Raw genomic sequence first — 23893 nt, forward strand, 5'->3', positions numbered from 1 at the left:
TCCATGATTCTATTCACCCCGTGGGCATGGATTCCATGTCCACATGTTCAGATTCTATCAATACCTTTGCTGCTTGCACTTATTGTGCTTGTGCATGCCTTTGAAACATGACTGGATTTCCAAAGCAAATTCCCCTATATGTGGGCTACTTTTTCTCAAGCATCCTGTTTATCCTCTAGATAAAACAAGGAGTAGGTAATGCTGAGTACATTGGCTCTGGCACAGTACAGAATTTTAGGCATCACTCCCAATTATCATGGGGTGGGTTGCCAATTACTGCATAGACATTCATGAGAAGAGACCTAAGTTCTACCTCACCTGGGCTTTGGCTCATCTGGCAACATACTGATCATGGGGAGAAGGAGGAGGGAGTCTGCAGGGAGCATGGAAGGAACCGACAGCATCCCCATCAGGGCTGCTCAACTCCCGTCACCTGTGGTGGCGGTGGTGCTGGAGGGAGTCTCGCAGCAGGGGTAAACGAATCACATGGAAACGCCAATGCATTTGGCCATTTATTGATGCCACGCAATGGCAGGCTATGATTACAGTCAGGTTTTAAAGATGGCTGCACCCGGCAGGTGTCCCTTGAGGCTTGGGCCTGGCAAAGCAGCAGAGATGCAGGGAGGCACACAACCATTCTGGAGGACAAGGATCGGTAGGCTTGTGCTTCCCAACCATGTTTTTTACAAAATTATATAACTTAAAATAATAATATTAATAGAAATAGGAATAATACCAGTATTCGAATGAACAATACAAAACCCAGGAGTAGCGTCAACCATGTTGGCTAAGTGGTAGCACCAGGAAGTTCACGTCATGTGGACTCTCTCAAGAGTGGATCACTGTGCACCGGGTACCAGACACACTGCCCAGCACTTCCCCCAGGTCAGAAGGGAGGAGAGCTGAGACCGGCTTCTCTGGGGTAGGGACGTGTAGCTCTCAGAGTTTACAGGACTTCAGCCAATTGATTGGGAAGTTATGACCTGAAAGAATATAAATCCCTCAGACAGTTTCAGCACCTTGATGAAGGTTACAAAAAACTCACTCAACGTCTGAAAGCATCACCCTGGGATGACTCTGCCAGTTGGGTGTCAGGAGAGAAGGTGGAGGTGCCTTCTTATTGAAGAAAACCCGTCATGAAGTCTTTCCTACCAACAAGCTGATTGTTGTCTCGCCAAGTTTCACTATTGAGTCTCTTAAAATGTTACTTCCTCCTGGTGTTGCAGTATGTCTTGTGTTCGAGAATTAAATTAACCCATCACTTTCCAGAGACGCTCTAACCCTGCCACTGAGAAAGGCAATGGAAACCAGACTGGGTCTGAGGATCTTAATGGATTGGAGCACCAAGCCCGGTGGCGGCCCTCTCTAGTTCACAGGAGACGAGCGTCCAGTGTCTCTTGCTAGACTTCTCACTCACTCGTTCAAGTTAGGATGGGAGGAGGACATGGACAAAACAAGCCAGCAGTGCTGCCTCCTGGTGGCCCCTGTGAGCAGCGAAGGAACGGTATGGACGCCATCTGTGTTTTTGCCTTCAGGGTCTCCCCGATAACCGGAGGCCCCTCTCTTGTTGCAAGCACAGGGACCCGTCCAAACCCTGGGGACCCAAAGTGGAGTGACTGTCAAGGCCACAACCATGTCCCATGACTCCAGTAGCAAAGTGGGGTCCAGGTGGACAGATGCCACACAACTGGCTCACCGCACAGCCCCCGTAGGGGAGGTGAATGTCCATGATGCATGATGAGGGGCCATTATCCCACCTTGGAGAAATCGGAGCAAGGCCTCAAGTGGAGCACCTGGCCAGGCCCTGCCATCTTGGCCACCCGGGTCACAAACAACCTTCAGTGGATTGGGAAGACCAGCCCAGTCACGTTTGGTGAGGTCAGTAGGAAGCCAAAGCTGTTCCTGAGTTTTGTTAAGACTGGTCATTTCAGGTCTCTGGTGATATGCGTGACCTTGGGATAGTGAAGCACCAGCTTAAGTCAATCTAGTTTACTCAGTTAACCCCCTGAGGGCCTACACGACACTTCAGGGACAGTCTTCGCAAATTACCTTATCAGAGAAAAATTACTTTCTCCTCCGCTCACATCCCTAACAATTAAAGCACCTTTTCTCGAAAACTATTATTTCACCGGGTTGTCACCGGCCAGCGATGCTTGTATTTGAAGACAGAGAATTATGACTTAGACATCAGTTTCCTGGCTTTAGGTAAACATGTCTACTTGCCTCCTGTTCCTGGTCTGTCTTGAATTTCACCCCAACCCCAGTGCTTTGTGTGCCACAGAAATGTCTCAATAATAATACATTGATGGCTTGAAAAGAAAAGCTCACATAATATAAAAATGGTTAAGTTTCTGGTATCCAAGTAATAGAACTGGTATTGGCCAGCAACACCATCACACATTGAACAGAAGATGTATGTGGTCTTGCCCACGTCTACATCTATGTACATGTTCCTGTGAGTTCCGCCACCATCTAGATTTTAGCACCATTTTGCATTAGCACCATCTGCTGAACGGATAGATAATTCAAGATACGGGACGCTGTGTTCCATGGGGATGAACTGCACCTGTGTGGGACTGAAAAACACTGCCCCATCACATGAAGGCCGCTGTCCTGCCTTCTCTGCCGGGAGCTGACCCTGAGTGCTTCTTCCCCTCGAGGCCTCACCCCCATCCATCCCCCACCCTCTCCCTCTAGGTTCAGTTCATGAAAATGCCTCCCCTTAGAAACCAGGAATTCACCTTGAATTTGAGACCACGGCCTACTTTGGCTCCTGTTAGGTGGTGGGAACATCCAGGATAAGCCTTCTAACGTTCATTTTGGTTTTTGGACCCCCAACTGCCTTGTTTCCCTCAAAGAAAAAGATCCTCCGAAGCAAGCCCTGGGAAGCAGATCATCTTTACCTCACTTTTGAGGTTCTTTGTTTTTTTCCCTAGACTAGAAATCTGTATTTAATACAACACACCTGATTCTTGGAGGTATTTTAACCTGGAGCTCCATTTTCCCACCTGGATTGGGGGAGGGGGCGACCATGGACCAGGCTGGGCCAGGCTGGAGCAGTTGCTGTGTGTGAACCCAGCAATGAAAGGATGTTCCACCTGAGCTGATGGCTCAGACAAGGGATGTGCCACCAGTCAGACAGCAAGACCCATTTGCTCATCGCCAAGGGAAGGAAATTCCCCAGGCAAGTGGGAAGAATAAAGGCCCACGTTCCCTCTCTTAATGGCTGGCCCTGGGACAATGCTGGGGTCGGGGTGCCAAACCCCACGCAGTGGAAAATCCACGTATAACTTTTTACTCCCCTGAATGTAATTCCTCCCTTGCATCCAAGGAGTATGCCAGGGCCCAATCTCAACTCCTTGCCACACAGACACCAAAATTCATGGATGCTCAAGTCCCCTACATCAAATGGCATAGCTCAATGCATGCAGTTTGCCCTCCACACCCACAGACTCCCACTGCAGATGGAAACAGCACAGGTCTTAACTGGGGAAAAAAATAAAAAAAAAAATAGAATCCATGTATAAGTGGACCCACGCAGCCCAAGGCCATGCTGTACAAAGGTCAGCTGTACTAGCACACAATTAACTTCTGTTCATTTGCTTTTTAAGCGTTTCACAGAAATTACCCTCCGCTCAGAGGCACACAACTGCTCCAGCCTGGAGTACTGGGGAGCCAAGTGCCATAGCATCACTAAGCCTCCGGGCCCTGCCTGCTCCCTCTTTCTCTCGTGCCTCTGGGTGGGCGTGGGGGTCTGCACACTCAGATCGGGGGTCTCAGGGGTGAGGGACTGACCGAGGCTGGAGGGGCGCTTTCTCCTCCTCCCTACCTGAATGCTGGGTGAAGAAAGGGCGCTCTGCCTGAAAGCTCTCCCATCATGCCATAAACAACAGCTGCCCCTGCAGAGAGGGGTGACGGCGGCAAGATGATTCTACCAAGGCCCATTGACAAGACCCTTTGTTCCCTGGATCAGTGTGGCTCTGTTTCCTGGTCCCGTGAGGTAGTCTGGGAAAAAACTGGCCTCTTGGCTTTCCTCTTTGAGGGATGACAAAGAGACATCGTTTCACAGACCTGCCTAACCTGGCACCTGTCCCAGGAGCTGAGCCGGGTGTCTCCCTGCCGATCAGGGGAGCAGCGGTGTTCAGGGCCCACCCTTCCTGCAAGGGGCACTGTGTGACGAGTGGGATGCAGCGGATTTGGTTTTGTTATGACGCAAAGTTGGACGTGAAGTGCAGAGTAACGCCTCCTGGGCGGTTCCCGGGGTAGCAGGAAAAGTCAGCAGGCTGCGGCGGCTGTGGCGGTGGCTCCCTCCTGGACTCAGGGCGCTCTGGGGTTCTGGAGCAGCCGTGGCTTCCGTGGCCGTGGGGCGGGGGCCCCGTGGGCCCGGGCGCAGGAGACGCAGCACTGAGCCCTCACGGTGGGCACCGAACACTTCCTCATGGTCCTCAGCGTCTGGCAGAAACCGGCCGATAGGTTGTCCTTGGTGCACGGCACATCTGCGGGAGGAGAACATTCAGGAAGTGCCACAGTTATCCTTTGTTAGTGAGTGAGCCAACTGCCATTCATTCATAGGGAGGACATTTATGCGTCTACCAGGAAATGTTCCGTAACAATCTATAACAATAAAAGGTAATATGCTAATTAGACCGGACGTCATTCCGGCTGTCCTTTCTGATGAAGCCGGGGCTGGAGGGAAGCCAGCCAGGGTCCAGGATGCCTGCCGGGCCAGAGGAGGGAGGCAGGCTGGGTCCTGGGTGCCTGCTGGCAGCTGGAGGAAGAGGGAAGCAGCCCGGGTCCTGGGTGCCCAGAGGGAAGCTGGTGCCGGCAGCTGGGGGAAGGAGGGCCTACTCTTGCACAAATTTTTGTGCATCAGGCCTCTAGTTCATCATAACACTGGACATGCACCGAACACTGGTTATGTGTCAGGCGCTGTGTGAGGTATCTGTGTTAAATGGAATTATCAGTTGTAAGCCTTCACCTGTAGCTTGTTAAACACTCCTACCCTTGCCGGGTTACCAGGGGGTGATGAGTACTAGTAAATAGTTCTCTGCTTCTGCGCTTTGGGGTCAGCTCTCTGACCTGCTTGGGCAATGGGATGCCAGGAGACACGATCCCTGTGGGGCCTTGGGATGCGGGAAGGGTGGCCCTGCCCTGATGAGCGTTGGCCATCACCATGAGGACGTGGCTCGTGCAGACACTGAGCCAAGGAGGATGAGAGATTTACGAAGCCGGCCTCAGCCCAACCTACAGCTTGTGGCCAAGGCCAAGTGAGGCCTGGCTAGATCAGCTGCACCGTGGTGACCTGTGGAGACTGAACAAAAAGGACAGGAGTGTAGTTTTAAGGTCCTGGGTGCAGAGCTGCCTTGCTGTGCGGTGTTGTTATGTGACAACAAATGCAGTGTTTTATGGGCACCACTTCACTGCCTCTTCCCAGCAGTGCTGCCGGTAAGGGCAGCAGTTCTTCTGCTTTGCAAACGTGGGATTGAGAACTGGCCCCATGGTATCTGGCTGACCAGCGGCGCAGCTGGATCTGGACACAGGCTGTATGGACCCTACGGCTCCTGCTTTTAGCCGTCATGCCATTCAGAGCATCCAGCACTGGTCAGCCCACTAACCATGCTCTCTGAGCATCGCTGAGTGAGTCACGTGGTCCCTGCCCTCCAGAACCACACACGGAGATGAAGGCATCAGATACACATAATCCCCATGACACGTGTATAATTCCTCACCTGCATTCTAACCCTTGTTCCCTTCTAACTAGCTCTGGGCAAGAAGCTCCTTAATATGGCGTGTGTGTGTGTGTGTGTGTGTGTGTGTGTGTGTGTCTGCTTTCCTCAGACACAAAGCAGTGAATTAGACGAGATTTCTCAGGAGCTACCACCACACACACCATGGGTGAGACGCAGACTGCCTGGCCCCCAGACTCAGTCTGCAAAGAATGAATTAAGGTCCAAGTCACAGCTTCCGCTTCTATAAAGTGAAATTGTTTCAACATTGTTAAGTGCCTCTCTGAGCTCCGGGCATCTGTCTTTCTCCTTCACAGAAAAGACTTGAATAGTCCCGGAGAAAAGCGTCTTCACACACAGGCTTCTGTCCTTTGTGAACAGAACTGTAGGTAGAAGTAGGAATTGGAAATACCCTTGTTAGTCTAAACCTGTAACAATATTTTTGCCTCTCACTGCTTTCCCACCTTGAGGTCATAAAGGCAAAATATTCTTTTTACCTTTTCAGGACACATAATTCCCTCGACAATGCCTTGCTTTTTGTTTATTTTTTGTGGAGAAATCAACGTCTTCTGTCATCTCTCAAATTCCATTTGTGAGCAGATTTTAAGTGCCCTTGACGACAGGTAACATGCAATGCTCCTGGAACCACACACCTCTCTCTTGCTGACTCTTTCCTTCTTCAGGCCTCTTCTTACACCGTCATGGCACCCCGTCTCTCCTAAAACCCCACAGTTACTTTGGTGCAGCCCAGATACATGCAAAGGGTTTTCATAGTCCCTATGACAGAAATGGCCGTTTCGATTTAGATTTGAAGTCATTAACAGGTTAGATGGCGCCCAAGAAGTGCAAAGGCCTGGAGGAGGACAAACTTGACACAAACTCACGCCCGATCTTACAAGATGGACACAGCGGGTATATTTACTTGATGGCTGGATGGCTGACAAGGATATAGGCATTGAATGACTTATTTTCAAAGCATTTTAGAGGGCACAGCAGACAGGGTGGGTGGGTGGCTTTTCCATTGAGAAATTTCTTACAGCTGCTCTTTCGTATTGTTCTCCATGAGTAAGCATGGCTCTGCCTTCAAGAGGAGCTAATAATTAACTCTGTGCCCTGATAATTGTTGGCAAGTGGAATTCATTGTTATTTCCACCCATTGCCAGCCAACTGTTAGTTACCATCTCTTCAAAGTTTGAATTCAAGATTAAATACCAGGGATGCATGTAAACCAGTTTTGATTATTGTAGATTATATTAATCAGCAATAAGACAGTTAAAGAGAATCTAACATATTAAAATAACTGATAATACTTGGCATGTTCAACCAAGACTGTGTTGCTTCTTCAATGAGATAAAGTCAACAACACAGAAGGATTCTATTGCCTCAATATCTTATTTTTAAATTAAGCTTATTGGGGTGACTTTGGTTAATAACAAGATCATGTAATTTCAGGTGTGTAGCTTTATAATATGACATCTGTGTACTCTGTTGTGTGCCCAACACCCAAAGTCATCTTTTTATCACCATATATATATCTTCCCCCACTGCCCTTCACCTCTGATGATATCATTCTGTTGTCTGTATATATGAGCTTTTCCTTTTTTTGTTTGCTGGTTTGTTGCTTTTTAAAATACCCTACATATGAGTGAAATCATTCAGGTCTTGTCATTTTCCATCTGACTTATTTCACTTAGCATAGTACTCTCAGTATCCATCCATGTTGTGGAAAATGGAAATATTTCATCATTTTATGGCTGAGTTCCACTCCATTATACACATACACCACATTATTAACATTTTTAAAAATCCATTCATCTGTCAAAAGATACTAAGGTTGTTTGTTCCATGGCTTGGCTATTGTAAATAATGCTGCAACAAATATAAGGGTAACCTGTATCTCTACAATTTGTTTTTCTGGTGGATAACCAGAAGAGGATTGCTGGGTCATATGGGAGCTCTGTTCTTAATTTTTTTTGAGAAACCTCCATCCACTTTTCCACAGTGGCTGTACCAATTTACCCTCCCACCAGTTGTGTACGAGAGTTCCATTTTCTCCACATCCTTTCCAACATGTATTTCTTGTCCTTTTGATAACAGCCATTCTAACCAATATGAAGTAGTATCTCATTGTAGCTTTGATGTTCATTTCCCTCATAGCCGGTGATATTTAGCATCTTTTTATATATCTGTTGGCAGTCAGTGTGTCTTCCTTGGATAAGTGTCTGTTCAGGTCCTCTGCCCCTTTTAAAACCAGATGGCTTGTTTCTGTGGTTGCTGAGCTGTATGAGCTCTTTATGAATTTTGGATATGTTAATCTAGCCCGGTGGTCTTAGTTCTGCAGGAATAGACCCTGAGGTGCAAGTTTGTGTCCAGAGGTTCATTAAGATGGCGCTCCCAGGGAAGACCATTACAGAAGCTCATGGGAGGAAGACAGAAAAAGAGGAAGCCCAGCCAGCTGCCATCTCCAGCGCAGTCCTCACTGCAGCCAGGTCCCACGGGGCAGCTCCAGGGTGCAAGTTCTGTCTCAGCCCAGCTCCTGAGGCCAGTGAGCTAGACTGTCACACCCCACACTCTTCAGCCGTTGGCCAACGGCTCTTCAGGGGCAGTGAGTTTTCAGGCACTGTAGGCTTTCCAGGTGGAGAGACAAAGCTGCTGGAATGTGTGACAGACAACTGAGACAGAGCGTGCCTCCTGCAGCTCCCCCAGGGGACCAGGCTGAAGCGAGGACTGTCCTGGAGATGGCAGCCTGGTTGAACTTCCTTTCTGTCTTGCTTCCCATGCTCACCGAATGGTCCTTCCCAAGAGTGTTTTCTTAATGCATCCCTTGCACACAAATCTGCGTCTCAGGGTCTGTCCCTGTGGGGCCTAAGGTAGTGTGCCTGGATGGCAGAGGGCCATTCGGTATTCTGAGAAGGTGGGAGCATCTCTGAAAAATCTCTGAAGGAGGAGAAGTGGTTCTCATCCACGTGGATGGCAGTGTGGATGTGCTTTAGGAAAAGGATGAGACAATCCCCAAGGACTTAGAGTCACTCCTCACCGAGTCAGACTGCTTCCTCCCAGAGATGCGGCTGGCCTTTCGGCATGAAGTGCCCGGCTCAGGAGAGGGACTACGACGACCCAGGAATGAAGTCATGCAGGACAACTTCCCTGTGAAAAGCCTCCCCCCTGAGCACCGCCCCCCACTCACCAGCACTCTTCCTGCAGGCCTGCGGGTTGCACTCTTGGCGTTCGGGAGGTCTGGGTTCATGGTCACACTGGCATTGGTCTTGACCTTCAGTGCCATTGTCCTCTGAGGAGACACAGTGGACAGTCCTCTTCTGAAAGCCACCCCCACAGGAAGCCGTGCACTGAAAGAGGGGGGCACGTGGAAAATCAGAATTCTCCCCAGACCCACCAGGGGAACTCGGCAGAATGCCGCCAAGCCACCGTGGTCAATTAGAAAGTCTCAGGAACCGTTTTGGAGTCACTGAGTCATTAGTCAAAGGCACTGATAATGTGGGATGTGAGCTTAGGAAGAGTGTATATACAGACTGTGTGGACTGCAATTGGCTTAATTTACTATTCGCTTCTCAGTAGAATGTGTGCAGAGGTTGAATTATGTATAAAATAGAAAAAAAAAATGTCTATTTGGGCCCTGGTTTCTTGGCAACCCAGTTTCTTTGAACTAGCTTTGATCTGGGGCTAGAAATCCGATGTGAGGAGAGGGCACAGAGCTACAAAGAAAGCTGAGAGCAGGATAAAAAGAGAGGTGGGAGAGGAAACCACAGTGCGATGGAGGAAGAATGAGGAATGGACCCAGCTGGACCACGTGTGGCCCCAAGCCATTCTAAAGGTAAGGCTCCATGGGAAGGGTATGGTGTGGCCAGCGCAGCAGAGGGAGGTTTGCTGGCCTGTAGAAGCAATTTAGACAAGATGATTCCTGGGCATGTCAGAAAATGTGTCTGAATTTATCATATATTTGCTTTTAAAATTCTAGGTATACCAATCCGAAAAACTTGAAAATAAAACTGATAGTTTTATTTATACAAGAAAACAACTTTGAATAAATCTTTCCCTCCTTTCCAGTTTAATTCTTTTCCTTGTCTCTCCATCCAACTGGCTGCCACCTGGCAAGCGGATCAGCAGAGGATGAGAAACCTGGAGCTCGTCAGGCTAAGCCGCAACCTCGACGGCTCATGTGATTCCCATTCGCTCTAAGAAAAGCCAGAGGATCAGAGACAGCCAGGCCCAAAGTGCCTTTCCTTAGGCTCTGAGCCGCTGGGATAATTCGGTATTTGATCTACATCTTTTGAAAGTCTTCCATCTTTTTCTCTTCTGAACTCAGGACAGAAAACACTGAGCCCCATGTCAGCTCTGGGTCAACCTTAGGAGACTTAGAGACTAATGGACAGCAGAAAGATGCAACCACTAGAACATACGGAAACACACTGTAGGTCAGTGGACACACTGAACATTTACAATGAATGAATATATGTTCTTTTGAAAAGAAAAGAAAACAAATTGCCTTTTTTTAGACTAAAGATGTGGAGAGAACACCACTGACTCTTACCAGGTCCCAGTTTCCGGCGGCCCAGTGACAACAGGGGTGCTGGTTGCAGGGGGCAGCAGACGCCGGCCGATCTGCCCAATCACAGAGGCCTCTCGGACAAGCCACGCGCCTCTCCTGCACTCCGCCCCCACAGGACCTGGAACACTAGCACACCACAGGGACAGGTTAGGTGAAAATCACACGCCACATCTGCAGTGAGAAGGGAAGAACTTCCTACGATCACTTTTGTCGTGTGCACTGTTACTGAGAGTATTAGTGTCTGTGCTGGAATCTGAGCATCTGAGAATATTGCATCTGTACGAGGTCCTGACGGCCACCCAGTCCCTTCAAACAACAGCGGGGCGACAAAATGAGAGAGAAGGACGGCACAAAGGAAACTCTGAGGAGAGAAAAGCAGAAGATGCCAAATAGCCCCATGTCAAATATGTCAGACAGAAGGCATTTTGGTTAGAAATCGCAATGAGTCATTCCAGAATGGATGTTGTTGTCTGAGCTTTGCCTTCTGGCCCCGGTGTCTATAAATGGCGATGTAAAATGTAGGCACTTTCATTATGATTCGCTGTGAGCAGGCACATTTGCAATACAAGTTTGTTCGTTTCCTGTTAAAATGGGATTCAGTCTTCTTTTCCGTCCTCAGAAAGCTGTGAATTAAATCTGTGTCTATTCTGAATAGAGAAGTTAGTCAGTTCGCTCAGTGTTCTGATGCACTGGCTATTCTGCTCACAAAATAAATCTGAAATGACAAGTTAGGTTCCTGAAGGGATACAACTCTGAAATGTGTCAGCTTTGTGCTCATAATTTTACAAGACTTACTGTCTCTTTTGCCTAACATTTTTGGGAGGGAATTAAATAATTCACCAAGAACCTTTAAAAAGCTCTGTGAGTACCTTGAAGATATCTTAATTATGATGTAACAACAACAACGAAACAATGGTGGGTGTCAGCATCTTGCCCATATCATGTCAGGCACTATGTGTGTGGTGGTACCACGGAAAATGCAAATGATATACAATTAGCCCTTTCTGCTCAATAAAAAAAACAACCGACTGCTTCCACAATGTTCCAACTTTGAGAGTTAACATGGACTTCCCCCCATCTACTCATTCCATTTTTAACTCCTTGAGGAGAAGAGAGTAACCCCACATTTGTGATCCTTATGTGTACCTACACATGTGCATAGAGATTCAGGACCACCTGAGCTGGGCATTTAACGGAGAGGTGGAAGTCTAAAACATACCATGTGTGGAAAGGGTCTGTCCATCACCCCCAGCCCTACACACAAGCCCAGGAGAGGATGGGAGGCTCCCATCACAAGGGTCCATATGCACTTCCCCTCAGGGACCCACACCCCCTGTATACCCACTGGGACACTAGGTTCTAAAAGACACTGATGTGTCACCATGGAAACCACACAACACAGTTCACGCTGTGGACCCCATGGGCCTCCCCACACAGCGTTGGGTCCCTGAATGGCAGCCAGTCATTGGCACATGACACGCGCGGGGACACAGACAGTCACGTTGGTCGGGCCGTGTGGGTGGGGAACGAGGGGCTGTACCTGGCCCCAGGGCTCCACCTGCCACTCCTCGCAGGGCTCCGTGTTGCAGCTCATGCTCCGAGGGGGCGGGACACCGGCCAGGAACTGGCAGTGGAATGGCCTCAGGCTGCGGTGCTCCCTGTCCACGCACTGAGTCTCCCGGATCTGGAAGCCCCCGCTGCAGTTCCTGGAGCACTGTGTGGAGAGAGGAGCACCAGGCCCTCAGTGCCCGGGCCCAGGAGGGGTCACAGCACTGGACGGTCCAGGCTGCAGTCACCAGAGGGTTAGTTCTAGCTCACGACGCCCCGGGAGGGATCATCCACGTTACAGACAGGACATCCGAGGGTCAGGGTGTTTCTGTGACCTGCCCAAAGCTCCCGATGGGAGAGTGAAGAACTGGACTTCAGAGGGGACCGGGGCAGGGGAACAGAGGCAGACCCTTGTGCTTCCCAGCTTTTCTCTGCCTGGTTCTGTGGATGAACAATATGGGTGAACAATACATCCCGTGGCCCTTATGTCCTGAGTGTCCTCCTTCCATCCTTTGGATTGCCCACCCGCCACTGATCTTCCTGGAGCTCTGGGCTTCAATGTCACCCCTCAGAGAAGCCTTCCGTGAACAGACCCCTCCAGTTTGATCACAGGGACAGGAGCGATGGAATGACTTTCATTTATCGTGTCCGTCCTTCCTAGTAGACTCCCTGCCATGAAGCTGGAGCCCTTCTCTCCTGGTCACCACTGTGTCCTGAGCACCTGGCACGGTGCCAGGCACAGCAGAGATGCCCCACCAAACCTTATGAATGAACAGATGAATTCCAAGCAGAGGGCAATCAGGGAGGGCTCTCCAGGGGCCAGAGAGATCCGTGGTTCCCACAGGGAGGAGCACATCCTGCTTTGTCCTCTTCCTCCTTTCATCCCTCATCCCATTGCATTCGTGGCCGAGAGAATGCAAGCGTGTCCATAGCTCCAGGTATGTTTTCACGTGGCCCCCTCTCTGCTTGGAACAAAAGCAGGCTCTCTTTCTGGCCATGACAGGATAATCATCATTGTAGGTTCTTGTAGATGGAAAAGGAAAAGCTCTCAGAACTTTCAATCGAGGTAGATCCCAAATACCACCCCTTCCTTCTGCACCCCGGCCCCCTGGGCCACAGCAGGGGGAGATGCGGGGGCCGTGCGAGGGGGCAGATGGATGCTCCAGTGCTCCCATAAACCAACTGTTTAGCTTCTCTAAATAAGCAACACTTGAAGACAGCCCCCAAATCAACTAAAGACTTCGTTTCCCTGCCGTGCTGTAAGCAGCTGCCAACTTACAGTCAGCCAGAGGACATGAGGAAGCGAGCTAATCATTTCCACACAAAGCGGCCATTTTCCTGACAAGCAGACTTCTGGGAGAGAGCACGTGGTTAGAATAAGAAGGCTCGTTACTAGGAAAAGGACTTTTACAGACACATGTGTAAGAAATATTTCCTTAGGCTCCATCCGATGCTATCCTCTGACATTCCTACACTGAATTTTCAGAACAGCCTTCCCCTTTGGTGACAGTGGGAATTCCCTTTCAGTGACACGTGGAGTTTGTTAATGTGCTGAACGGAGTCATCAGGGAGGACACTGAAGCTGTGACTTTTCTGCTCCATTAAAAAATATATATATTTTATTGATTTTTTTTTTTTTTTTTTTTTTTTACAGAGAGGAAGGAGAGGGACAGAGAATTAGAAACATTGATGAGAGAGAAACATTGATCAGCTGCCTCTTGCACACCCCCTACTGGGGCTGTGCCCGCAACTAAGGTACATGCCCTTGACCAGAATCGAACCTGGGACCCTTGAGTCCGCAGGCTGACACTCTATCCACTGAGCTAAACCGGTTAGGGCTGTTCCATTTTCTAAAGTCCTCGGATTCTGCCAGCGCGAGGGGAGGGTCAGGCTATCCCATCACTCCACTCCTGAGGCTGTTTCACCTCTGGGTGTGAGGGCCAGTTCTCACATTCCTTTCCTTATTGCCCTGCAGGAGGGTCGTTTGTGTTCCTGCTCTCCTAACCGGTGGACCAGCTTGAGGACAGGAGCCAGACTGGGGAGACTAGACACACCGGTGAGGCCCTGCTATGACCAAACAGGCCTCACGCTCTACAGCTTGCTCACCTGGCAGAGCCTGCAAGACAAATGCCCTCATACAGGAGCCATGGGCAGAGATCAAATGAAATCACAGTGGCTTCTCTCTTGCATTGTTTTTTAAGTTATGAAACGCACACAGGTGTTCCGATGTGAAAATTAACAAACAGGCTCAGGAGGGCCGTGGGTTCATCCCTCCTCTGAGCCTCGGCTTCCCATGGTATCAGAGGGATAAGCTGGGTGATTAAATACCCCGACATTCTGGAGGGTGTAAGTGTCGGGCCACTAGGTCTGTCCTCTGTTTTGATTTCAGAATACTTCCTTGCTCCTCCAGTCGCATGCCAAATGCTAAACCAGGAAACAGAAAGAAATTCTTTTCGGCTCCTTTCCTTATGCTACACAGATTCCTAAGACCCTCAGGATCAAATAACGCATTCCACACATTCTAAGTTGAACTGCATCAACATTCGCCCTCCATCTGTTCCCTCTCCCCCACCCTACCTCCCTTCCTCAAGTCCTGGGCACTGTGATGTCCAGGCTCCGAATCCCAATCTGGCAGCAGGGGGCAGTGACTCCAACGAGTAGAAGTGATAAAGGCTTATGTGTAGGCTGCCCATGATCTAGTGAGGGCACAAAGGAGGGGGCCGTGTCCGAGGAGGTCAGGAAAGACTGGGACAGAGGGGCCAAGGCTGGGGTTGAGTCATTTAAGATGAGCAGATGCTGCCGCGACTGGCAAATCAGGACGGGAGACATGCGAGGTGTAGGGATGGCACAGGCAGAGGCGCAGTTTGTTCGGAATCGGTCAGAATGCTAGAGCAGAGGGGAGGTGGGCAGCGGGAGAGGCCTCCAGTCTGGACATCAGTCCTCAACTCCAGCATCTGGCTTCCTGCTTCCTGTGGCTGCCACGGCTCTGATTTAACTGCCATTCCTCTTTAGGGATCCCTCCCCCTCTTCCTAAAGATCAGAGCCGCCCTCTGGCAAAGCCGGGAGAGCAGTACATGACATTCCACAGTCCGTCTGCAGCTCAGGCTCCAGGGAGCAGAGATGTCAGTGAGACCCCCATAGTGCTGCTTGTCAAGGCAAAGTGGCTCCCCAGAGAGAAGATGGGGGGTGGCGGGGTGCGGGGGCATTTGGGGCTGTGTGTGCATGCCTGGCTCCCACCTCTGTGCCGCCCACTGCCAGGCAGCTTTCAACCTCACCACTGACCAGGGCCAGGCAGCCTGGGTGGACGCCCCCAGAGGCTGGTGGAAACCGGAGCGGCAGGCCTGTGAGTGGCCCAGAGCGCCCACGCGGTGAGGTGAGCAGCCTTTGCAAGAACTTCGCAGACAGCACAATGAAACGGTAACCTCAGCCCGATGAGCAAGGACAATAAAATCACAGCACGATCGCTGCTTTGGAAGATCAAATTCTCCTTTGCGGTTCAGCTTTCATGTTGCGTCTGGCAGATTCAATGTAATACAGGCTTTGTGAGCAGCTGCTGAGCTGTGATTTAATTATGCGTACGATAACGGATACTTATTACTTGCAATGCTAAATGTAAGTAATTTAGAAATAGTGTTGCAGGCTGGACAAGCGATTCATTGCACAAGTGTAAGTCACCCGGTGAGGGAAAGGACAGACAGGTAAAACACGCGGCTAATACACACTCTGTACTGTGCTAGACTGCTGTCCCCAGGGCAGCAGGCCTATGGCCACGCCTACGATTTACTCACCCACCATTTTCTCACAGAAATGGACAGAAGGGAGGCAGGGAGTGAGGAAGGGAGGAGAGAAACCAACTTAATAGCAAAGGCTTATATAAGACCTCCTCCCTCCAAACCACACCCATCACTGAGCCTGCTCAGTTACCCCCTGCCCTCTACACCCCCATCACAGCCTGGTCAGCTACCACACCCCCTTCACACCCCACCACTGAGCCTGCTCAGTTACCTTGCTCCAGTTGCCCACTCTCCAGCTGGCACAGGGACGGAGGTGGCATCTCTTGGCGGGGTCAGGCCTCTGCACGGCTGCGCAGTCGGAATCCACCAGGGTGCTGCACTCCACTCGGCGCCAGTAGGCCCCCAGCCCGCATGTGGTGGAACACTGGTGGGGACAGAACACAGAGCTGGGACACACCACGGCACCTGCTGTCAGAGTTCCGTCTGGCTGCTCACTAAAACCCCCAGCAATCTGAACACTACCAGCCCTGCGCCCGGCCCCGGGCCAATGGCTGCATCTGGGCTGGCAGATAAATAACTTCCATTCCAATAAACAACCCCGGTTGAGAATCTCTGATTGATATGCAGGAGGAAAAAAAAAAAGAGGAGTGGGGTGGGGCATTTGTAATGCTTTCAACAATAAAGTGTAAAAAGGAAGGGTTGCCTGCTTAAGTGCCACCTACCGCATTTCCCGCCTGTGCTATCCCAGGGGTCGCCAGCCCCATGCACCTGCCCCCCACTCCCCTCTGCACCTCACCGCTGACACCACCACAATCTCATCATCTCAGTCAGCCCTGCTCACACACTGCGGTGTCAAAGGGCATCGCTATAAGAAACCCAGGCTTGGGAAGCTGGCTTGCTCCAGGAGTGAGACTTGGGATTTTCTGCTTCTAAACCACAGGATAATATTGCCACAGCCGTGTCTCAGCCGCGAGTGGCCGTGGGAGTCACGGGGACAAGCTGTGGCAGGCAGGCTCTGACTCCGGAGGTCTGGAGGGGCTGGAGACGATGCAGTTCTAACCGGCTGCCAGGGTGCAGGTGCTGTGCGTCCTCAGACCACAGACCACATGTGGAGTTAGAAAGATGCTATGACATGATGCTTTTCACTCCTTGACCCCATGGTGGTGAATAAATCAATGATCGTTTGCCATAGGCATAGTCCATTCCTCACAACATGTTTTAATTTGTTTATAACTCTTAAATAACTCAGGGTTAGCACGGGTTCACCTTGAAAACTGCACAAAAGCCCCCCCTATAATTTCTTGTATTCTATGCGCCAGGTGCTTTCCTGTGGATGCTTTGACTTCATCCCCTCTTCCCTGCCCAACCTCAGAAGGCAGGGCGGTTTCTGGGCCTGTGAAACCCAGCTCTGGGCCAATAAAGAAAAGGGGTGGGAGTTCCACCTATGCCATTTTGGGAAGTTTCTTTTGATTAGTTATATAAACAGCCTTACAATAATTTCTCTTGCTGCATTTTCACCCTCCATATAATTCCATGTTTCACTCTGTGCAACTTCTTGGCTTAGAACACATGTATGACAGATAAATTCACTGCAGAGTCATAGCAAAGCAGAGTAGAAAACAGCCTAGGTCTGTGGTCGGCAAACTGCGGCTCACGAACCACATGCGGCTCTTTGGCCCCTTGAGTGTGGCTCTTCCACGAAATACCACGGCCTGGGTGAGTCTATTTTGAACAAGTGGTTTTAGAAGAAATTTAAAAATTTGGCTCTCGAAAGAAATTTCAATCGTTGTACTGTTGATATTTGGCTCTTTGACTGATGAGTTTGCCGACCACTGACCTAGGTCATCCATGTTTCCAATGGGCTCATCTCTCCTCCTTCAAGTTGTTTGGGTTTTGGTTTGTATCTCTCAAGTTCCCAGCACTTTCTCCCCTGAACTAGTCCACGTGTCTATAACAGAGACAATGACAGCTGAAGTGCGCTGAGCACTGCCCACCAGCGGCCCCTCGTTCGCACCATGCGCTTTGCGATGGGACTTGGCAGCTCCTCCCGCTGGCGGTGGGAGACAGTGACTTTGGCGGGTAAAACGCAGTGGGTGATGCTGTGCCTGTTCTCAAGGGGCCTGGCTGGTGTCAGCCCTCTTTCTTGGACCTCATCTCCGCCACGGGAAGAAGGCCAATCTGCTGTGTAGATTTGGGGGGGGGTGCCTCTGAGTGACTTGGAGATCATGTGGAACAGAGGGGGTGACCCGGCCAAGGCCATCCCAGCGCGGCCAGCTTCAGCCAACGCTCCAGCAGATGCAGGCCCGGCCACGCTGAGATCAGCCCAGACAGCACAACCTCCCAGTTGACCCACAGACTCGTGAACAAACATAAACGTTTACTGAGGGGTCATGGTGGTTGGCTATTGAGCGTCGCTATAGCAATGGCGAGTTGTGGGGTAAACATTTTGTTTCCTAAGCTGCTGAGACAGAGTAGGCACCGCGCCTGGCCATGAAGGCGGCTCCTGCCAAGTGTGTCGGGTGGAAAACTGCGCTCTGGGCGGTTCCCTTCCCCAGCCACGCTCCCGGGAAGTGGTAGCGCTCCCTGGCTCCCGCGAGGCTGATACATTTTTGCTGAACTACAATGCGTTCCATAAGACAGGTTATTTCTGCCAAAGCCAAGTGGCTACGTTTGAGGTGGAATTCATTCTGTGTATCTTGATTAGAATATAATAAAAATGTGTCAATTAACCTCTGGGCTCCAACAGTCGTAAGGTTGAATGTGCGCTTTTATTTATTTGGAGACAGTAATTTCTCATAGAATCGATGAACATTTATCAGGTAGCACACATTAAGAATCTTCAGGACAAAAGCATTAGGACACATTTGAATTTAATAATTCCACAGCTGCTTTGGGATGCGTGGGTCAGGTTAAGAGATGAGGGGATGGGAGAGAAAATAATTTCTGGGCCATCCTAATGCTGCTTTTACATGAAGCTTTTGAATTAACTTGTGGCCTGAGAAGGGCTGGTCCTTTCTCATTCGCAGCCCCACTATGCGGGCTCTTCCATCGGAGGACTGTGATCGTTCACCGAGGGGTCTCCCCTTCGGACTGCAACCTGGCACCTCCCTCCGTCTCACTATAAACGCCGTTCTCCCCACAGTCACCAGTGACCTGCTAAGTGCAAAATCCATTAGGTCCTCTGGCAGCCCTTATGTTCCTACACATCCATGTGTCATTTCTCTTGGCTTATGTCTTAAATCGTAGACTATTCCTCACTAGCCTTCCCCTTGGGACCTCTTTGTTAGCCAGGTCCCATGCCTGGCCCACCCTTCCTTGCATCCTACAGGTTAATGGGTGGCCTCCTTCCCTCTCAAGGGCCTAACTTGTACCTACTGGTCTTGACTATCAAGTCTCATCTCCAACAGCCTCAGACTCACAAACATCTGCTGGTTATCACCCGGATATCCCAGGGTCCCACCAATTTAACTTGATCCATAACTTCACTCATCCCCTTTCCTTGTCTCTGCTAACACTCTCTCTCCTCTATAATGTGCGGTTTCTCCATGTATAGGAGCACAACCCAACAGACAGCCAAATTTATTCCAATGGAACAGTCATGGCCAACTCCTCTCCTCCTCTTTCCTTCCAAAGCCCACATCGATTATTCACAAAGCCCTGTGGGAATTCGTGTTAATTAGCACAAAATCATGCTATTTCAGCATGAGACATGCTTTAGAAATGCTCGCTGTCAGCATCCTCCTCACAAAGCCCATTAGAACTTTGCTAATGAAATAAGAAAAAAATCAGAGTAAAATGTCAGCAGTCTCCATACTCTGAGCATGAAGATCTATTTCCTCCAGAACCTGTATTTTTCACATGCACATGGAGATGGTAAGATGCCACTCCACGGACAGAAAATGCGACAGTTACTTAAGAAATCAAACACGAATCAATGTGCAAAGAGTTCAAATGTAAACAGAAATTTATGAAAGTTTGAATTTACCTGTTTAATACCAATAGAATCAATTCTATGACCTAAGATGATGATTATTTCATACCAAAATACTTATACAGCTAAGCTGTCAATTGGTGCTGAAATTCACAAGAGACCGTAGAGTATTATAGAATAGAAAAAGTTAGAAGATTCATCATCCAAAGGACACGTGTGTCCTTAAACAAGTCAGTGAACCACGGACTATCCTAGTTTCTCTATTTATAAATTGCTATCAATCAGATCCTTCATGCTCCTCAGGGCTGTCAAAAGGAAAAAATAAAAGATTACGTTTGAAGTGGCTTGGAAATTAACATCCTTTATAAATTAAAGGTCTGTTGTTGTTTTTTTAATATTAGCTATTATTACTTCACTTCCTCTTAGCTACAAACATGAGCCATGAAATGTTATAAAAATGATGAATAGTTTGAACATGCGATTATTTTGCCACAAAGTCCTCCTTTGAGTTATGAAATTACTTTTAACAAGCACATACACTGTGCATTTGAAATTAAAATGGTTGAGAAATGATTTTGATGCCACCCAGGATTGAATCGGTTGTAGAAATGGAAAAACAGATGTCACGCCACATTCCTGCAGCCGAACACCAGCATTTTTTCATCATATGTTTTGTCTCCCTCCATATTCTAATTCTTTTAACAAGCTCACATATCTTTTGGAATGTAAGCAAACACACCCACAAGAAAGAAAATAATTGATACAGTGAGCTTCTTTAAAGAAAGGGTGCTAGAATTCCATTCTACTTGTTCTTACTCGATGGGGTAAGAGTAGGGTCTCAAACGTCAGCTTTCTGAATGACACGTGCCCTTTCAGTTGGCCTTCATCACGAGATGATCACAGTTCACAGCTGGGGGGACCCTGGAGAGGACCTACACACTAGCTCATTGTTCTGCAAATGAGAAGCAGGCTCAGTGGAATGGGCCCAGTCTCCCTATCACACAGCTGGCTGGCCAGGCCTCCTGACAGGGTTCCAGATTCTTTTCACGGTATCTCACCACATCTGTTCTCTTCCCTGGAGATTTTGTTTTTTCATTTTTGGAATTAGGAAAGTAAAGAGGGAGGTGAGTAAGCATAAACCTGATTGCTTCAATGCTTACTCCACATTAGACTACATTCCAGACAAGCCCGTTTTGAAACTTGCACAAGAATGCATCAGCCCTAACTATTTTCCAGAGAGAAATGGGCATGCGGTAAGAAATGGAACTCCTGCCTTAGCTGGTTTGGCTCAGTGGATAGAGCACCGGCCTGCAGACTTAAGGGTCCCAGGTTCGATTCCCGTCAAGGGCATGTACCTTGGTTGCAGGCACATCCCCAGTGGGGAATGTGCAGGAGGCAGCTGATCGATGATTCTCTCTCATCGATGTTTCTAACTCTCTGTCCCTCTCCCTTCCTCTCTGTAAACAATCAATAGAATATATTTTTAAAAAGAAAAAGGAAGTAGAACTCCTACCTCACTCCAGTTTCCGACGACCCAGCGCGCGGGGCTGCGGAGCGGGCGCTGCGGGTAGCTGGAGGCGTTCAGCAGGAAGCCCTCGGCCATCAGGCCGGCTGCGTCCTCCTCGGTGAGGACCGGCCCCGGGCTCTGCGTGGGGCTCACGCTGCCGGGCACCTGGGGGGCGCTGTGGCTTCCTGACTTTTCCGAGGGTGCTGGCGGGTGGCCGCCCCCCGGAGGGAGTGCCGTGGAAGCTGGCTTCCCAGGGGCCGCCCCCTCGGCTCTGGGTGTCCCGGCTGTGAGAGTAGCAGGTCCCTGGCTGGGCGGCCGTCCTGGCACCGTGCTGACCACCGGTGGCCACGGGGATGCCCCCCGAAGAGAGGGCGTTGGCGGAGCTGCCAGGGACACGTCTGTGCTTCTCTCCACGGAAGCATCCTCCCCGGGGGCCGCGGTCCGGGTCCACAGCACAGCGCTGCCGTCAGTCCTGTCCTCGGGGGGCTCGCCGCCGGCCCCCGAGCCGCTGGGGCTCTCGGCGTCCGGCTCCTCGCTCAGGGTGCTGGAGGGCGGGGCCGCCCGCCGGGCCCCGGGGCTGCTGGGCGATGCCCAGTCAGAGCCGCTCACGGTTGTGGCTAGAAGGCCCCCCTCGGAGGTGGGCCCCGGCTCTGAGCTGGGGGCACTCTCTCCCTGTGGCTGGCTGCTCGGCGGCCAGGCCGGGAGGATGGGCTGGGCGGCACCCCCCGTGGGCATGGCATCAGGGGTGTCCAGCTCGGGGTGGATGGAGCTGTTCTGCCACCGTGTCGCACCCAGGTCTCCCTCCCCGGAGGCTGTGGTGGGACGAGGGCTGCTGGTGGCCCTGGTCCCGGGCGCTGTGGGTGTGGGCAGCGATCTGGGGCCAGCTGGGGGCGGGATGGGCTGCTGGGGGTGATGCCCAGAGCTTGGCGGCCTCCTCCCGCTGGGCACGGAGCCTCGGCCGGGGACCAGGAGCCTGCGGCTGGTCGGGCACTGCTGGAGGCCGCACAGGGCCCGGCTGTTGGGCTTCCTCGTCACGTCGCAAGGTTCGTTGTGGTTCTTGGCGCAGGTGACACTGCGCGTCCGCACACCGCCACCGCAGGACACGGAGCACTGCAGGAGGGGACAGCGGTCAGGGGGCTGGTCTCACTGCAGGAGGGGACAGCGGTCAGGAGGCTGGTCTCACTGCAGGAGGGGACAGCGGTCAGAGGCCCTGGTCTCACTGCAGGAGGGGCCAGCGGTCAGGGCCCTGGTCTCACTGCAGGAGGGGCCAGCGGTCAGAGGCCCTGGTCTCACTGCAGGAGGGGACAGCGGTCAGGGCCCTGGTCTCACTGCAGGAGGGGACAGCGGTCAGGGGGCTGGTCTCACTGCAGGAGGGGACAGCGGTCAGGGCCCTGGTCTCACTGCAGGAGGGGCCAGCGGTCAGGGCCCTGGTCTCACTGCAGGAGGGGCCAGCGGTCAGGGCCCTGGTCTCACTGCAGGAGGGGACAGCGGTCAGAGGCCCTGGTCTCACTGCAGGAGGGGACAGCGGTCAGGGCCCTGGTCTCACTGCAGGAGGGGACAGCGGTCAGGGCCCTGGTCTCACTGCAGGAGGGGACAGCGGTCAGAGCCCTGGTCTCACTGCAGGAGGGGACAGCGGTCAGAGCCCTGGTCTCACTGCAGGAGGGGACAGCGGTCAGGGGGCTGGTCTCACTGCAGGAGGGGACAGCGGTCAGAGGCCCTGGTCTCACTGCAGGAGGGGCCAGCGGTCAGGGGGCTGGTCTCACTGCAGGAGGGGACAGCGGTCAGGGCTCTGGTCTCACTGCAGGAGGGGACAGCGGTCAGGGGGCTGGTCTCACTGCAGGAGGGGACAGCGGTCAGGGGGCTGGTCTCACTGCAGGAGGGGACAGCGGTCAGGGGGCTGGTCTCACTGCAGGAGGGGCCAGCGGTCAGGGGGCTGGTCTCACTGCAGGAGGGGACAGCGGTCAGGGGGCTGGTCTCACTGCAGGAGGGGACAGTGGTCAGAGGCCCTGGTCTCACTGCAGGAGGGGACAGCGGTCAGGGCCCTGGTCTCACTGCAGGAGGGGACAGCGGTCAGGGGACTGGTCTCACTGCAGGAGGGGACAGTGGTCAGGGCCCTGGACTCACTGCAGGAGGGGACAGCGGTCAGGGGGCTGGTCTCACTGCAGGAGGGGACAGCGGTCAGGGGGCTGGTCTCACTGCAGGAGGGGACAGCGGTCAGGGGGCTGGTCTCACTGCAGGAGGGGACAGCGGTCAGGGGGCTGGTCTCACTGCAGGAGGGGCCAGCGGTCAGAGGCCCTGGTCTCACTGCAGGAGGGGACAGCAGTCAGGGGGCTGGTCTCACTGCAGGAGGGGACAGTGGTCAGGGGGCTGGTCTCACTGCAGGAGGGGACAGCGGTCAGGGCCCTGGTCTCACTGCAGGAGGGGACAGCGGTCAGGGGGCTGGTCTCGCTGCAGGAGGGGACAGCGGTCAGAGGCCCTGGTCTCACTGCAGGAGGGGACAGTGGACAGGGGGCTGGTCTCACTGCAGGAGGGGACAGCGGTCAGGGCCCTGGTCTCACTGCAGGAGGGGACAGCGGTCAGGGGGGCTGGTCTCACTGCAGGAGGGGACAGCGGTCAGGGGGCTGGTCTCACTGCAGGAGGGAACAGCGGTCAGGGGGCTGGTCTCACTGCAGGAGGAGACAGAGGTCAGGGGGCTGGTCTCACTGCAGGAGGGGACAGCGGTCAGGGGGCTGGTCTCACTGCAGGAGGGGACAGCGGTCAGGGGGCTGGTCTCACTGCAGGAGGGGACAGCGGTCAGGGGCTGGTCTCACTGCAGGAGGGGACAGCGGTCAGGGGGCTGGTCTCACTGCAGGAGGGGCCAGCGGTCAGAGGCCCTGGTCT

General features: G+C 51.9%; 1 protein-coding gene across 2 annotated transcripts in view; it reads right to left on the reverse strand.

The window, feature by feature from the left end:
- Positions 1 to 507: 507 nt before the first annotated feature.
- The window catches only part of ADAMTS12 (ADAM metallopeptidase with thrombospondin type 1 motif 12), a 150974-nt gene continuing 127588 nt past the window's right edge, over positions 508 to 23893 (reverse strand). The window contains exons 19-24 of one of the 2 annotated variants that reach the window (XM_036409331.2): positions 21020 to 22123; positions 15847 to 15999; positions 11834 to 12007; positions 10276 to 10419; positions 8914 to 9073; positions 508 to 4496 (exon numbers count right to left, since the gene is read on the reverse strand). In XM_036409331.2, the coding sequence (XP_036265224.1) occupies positions 4318 to 4496; positions 8914 to 9073; positions 10276 to 10419; positions 11834 to 12007; positions 15847 to 15999; positions 21020 to 22123 (1914 nt within the window). In that variant the 3' untranslated portion in view covers positions 508 to 4317. The remainder of the gene's footprint in view (positions 4497 to 8913; positions 9074 to 10275; positions 10420 to 11833; positions 12008 to 15846; positions 16000 to 21019; positions 22124 to 23893) is intronic. The other variant, XM_045571875.1, reaches the window with a different exon arrangement.

This window comes from Pipistrellus kuhlii, unplaced genomic scaffold (assembly GCF_014108245.1).
Source record: "Pipistrellus kuhlii isolate mPipKuh1 unplaced genomic scaffold, mPipKuh1.p scaffold_m20_p_4, whole genome shotgun sequence".
In the NCBI taxonomy this organism is placed as follows: Eukaryota; Metazoa; Chordata; class Mammalia; order Chiroptera; family Vespertilionidae; genus Pipistrellus; species Pipistrellus kuhlii.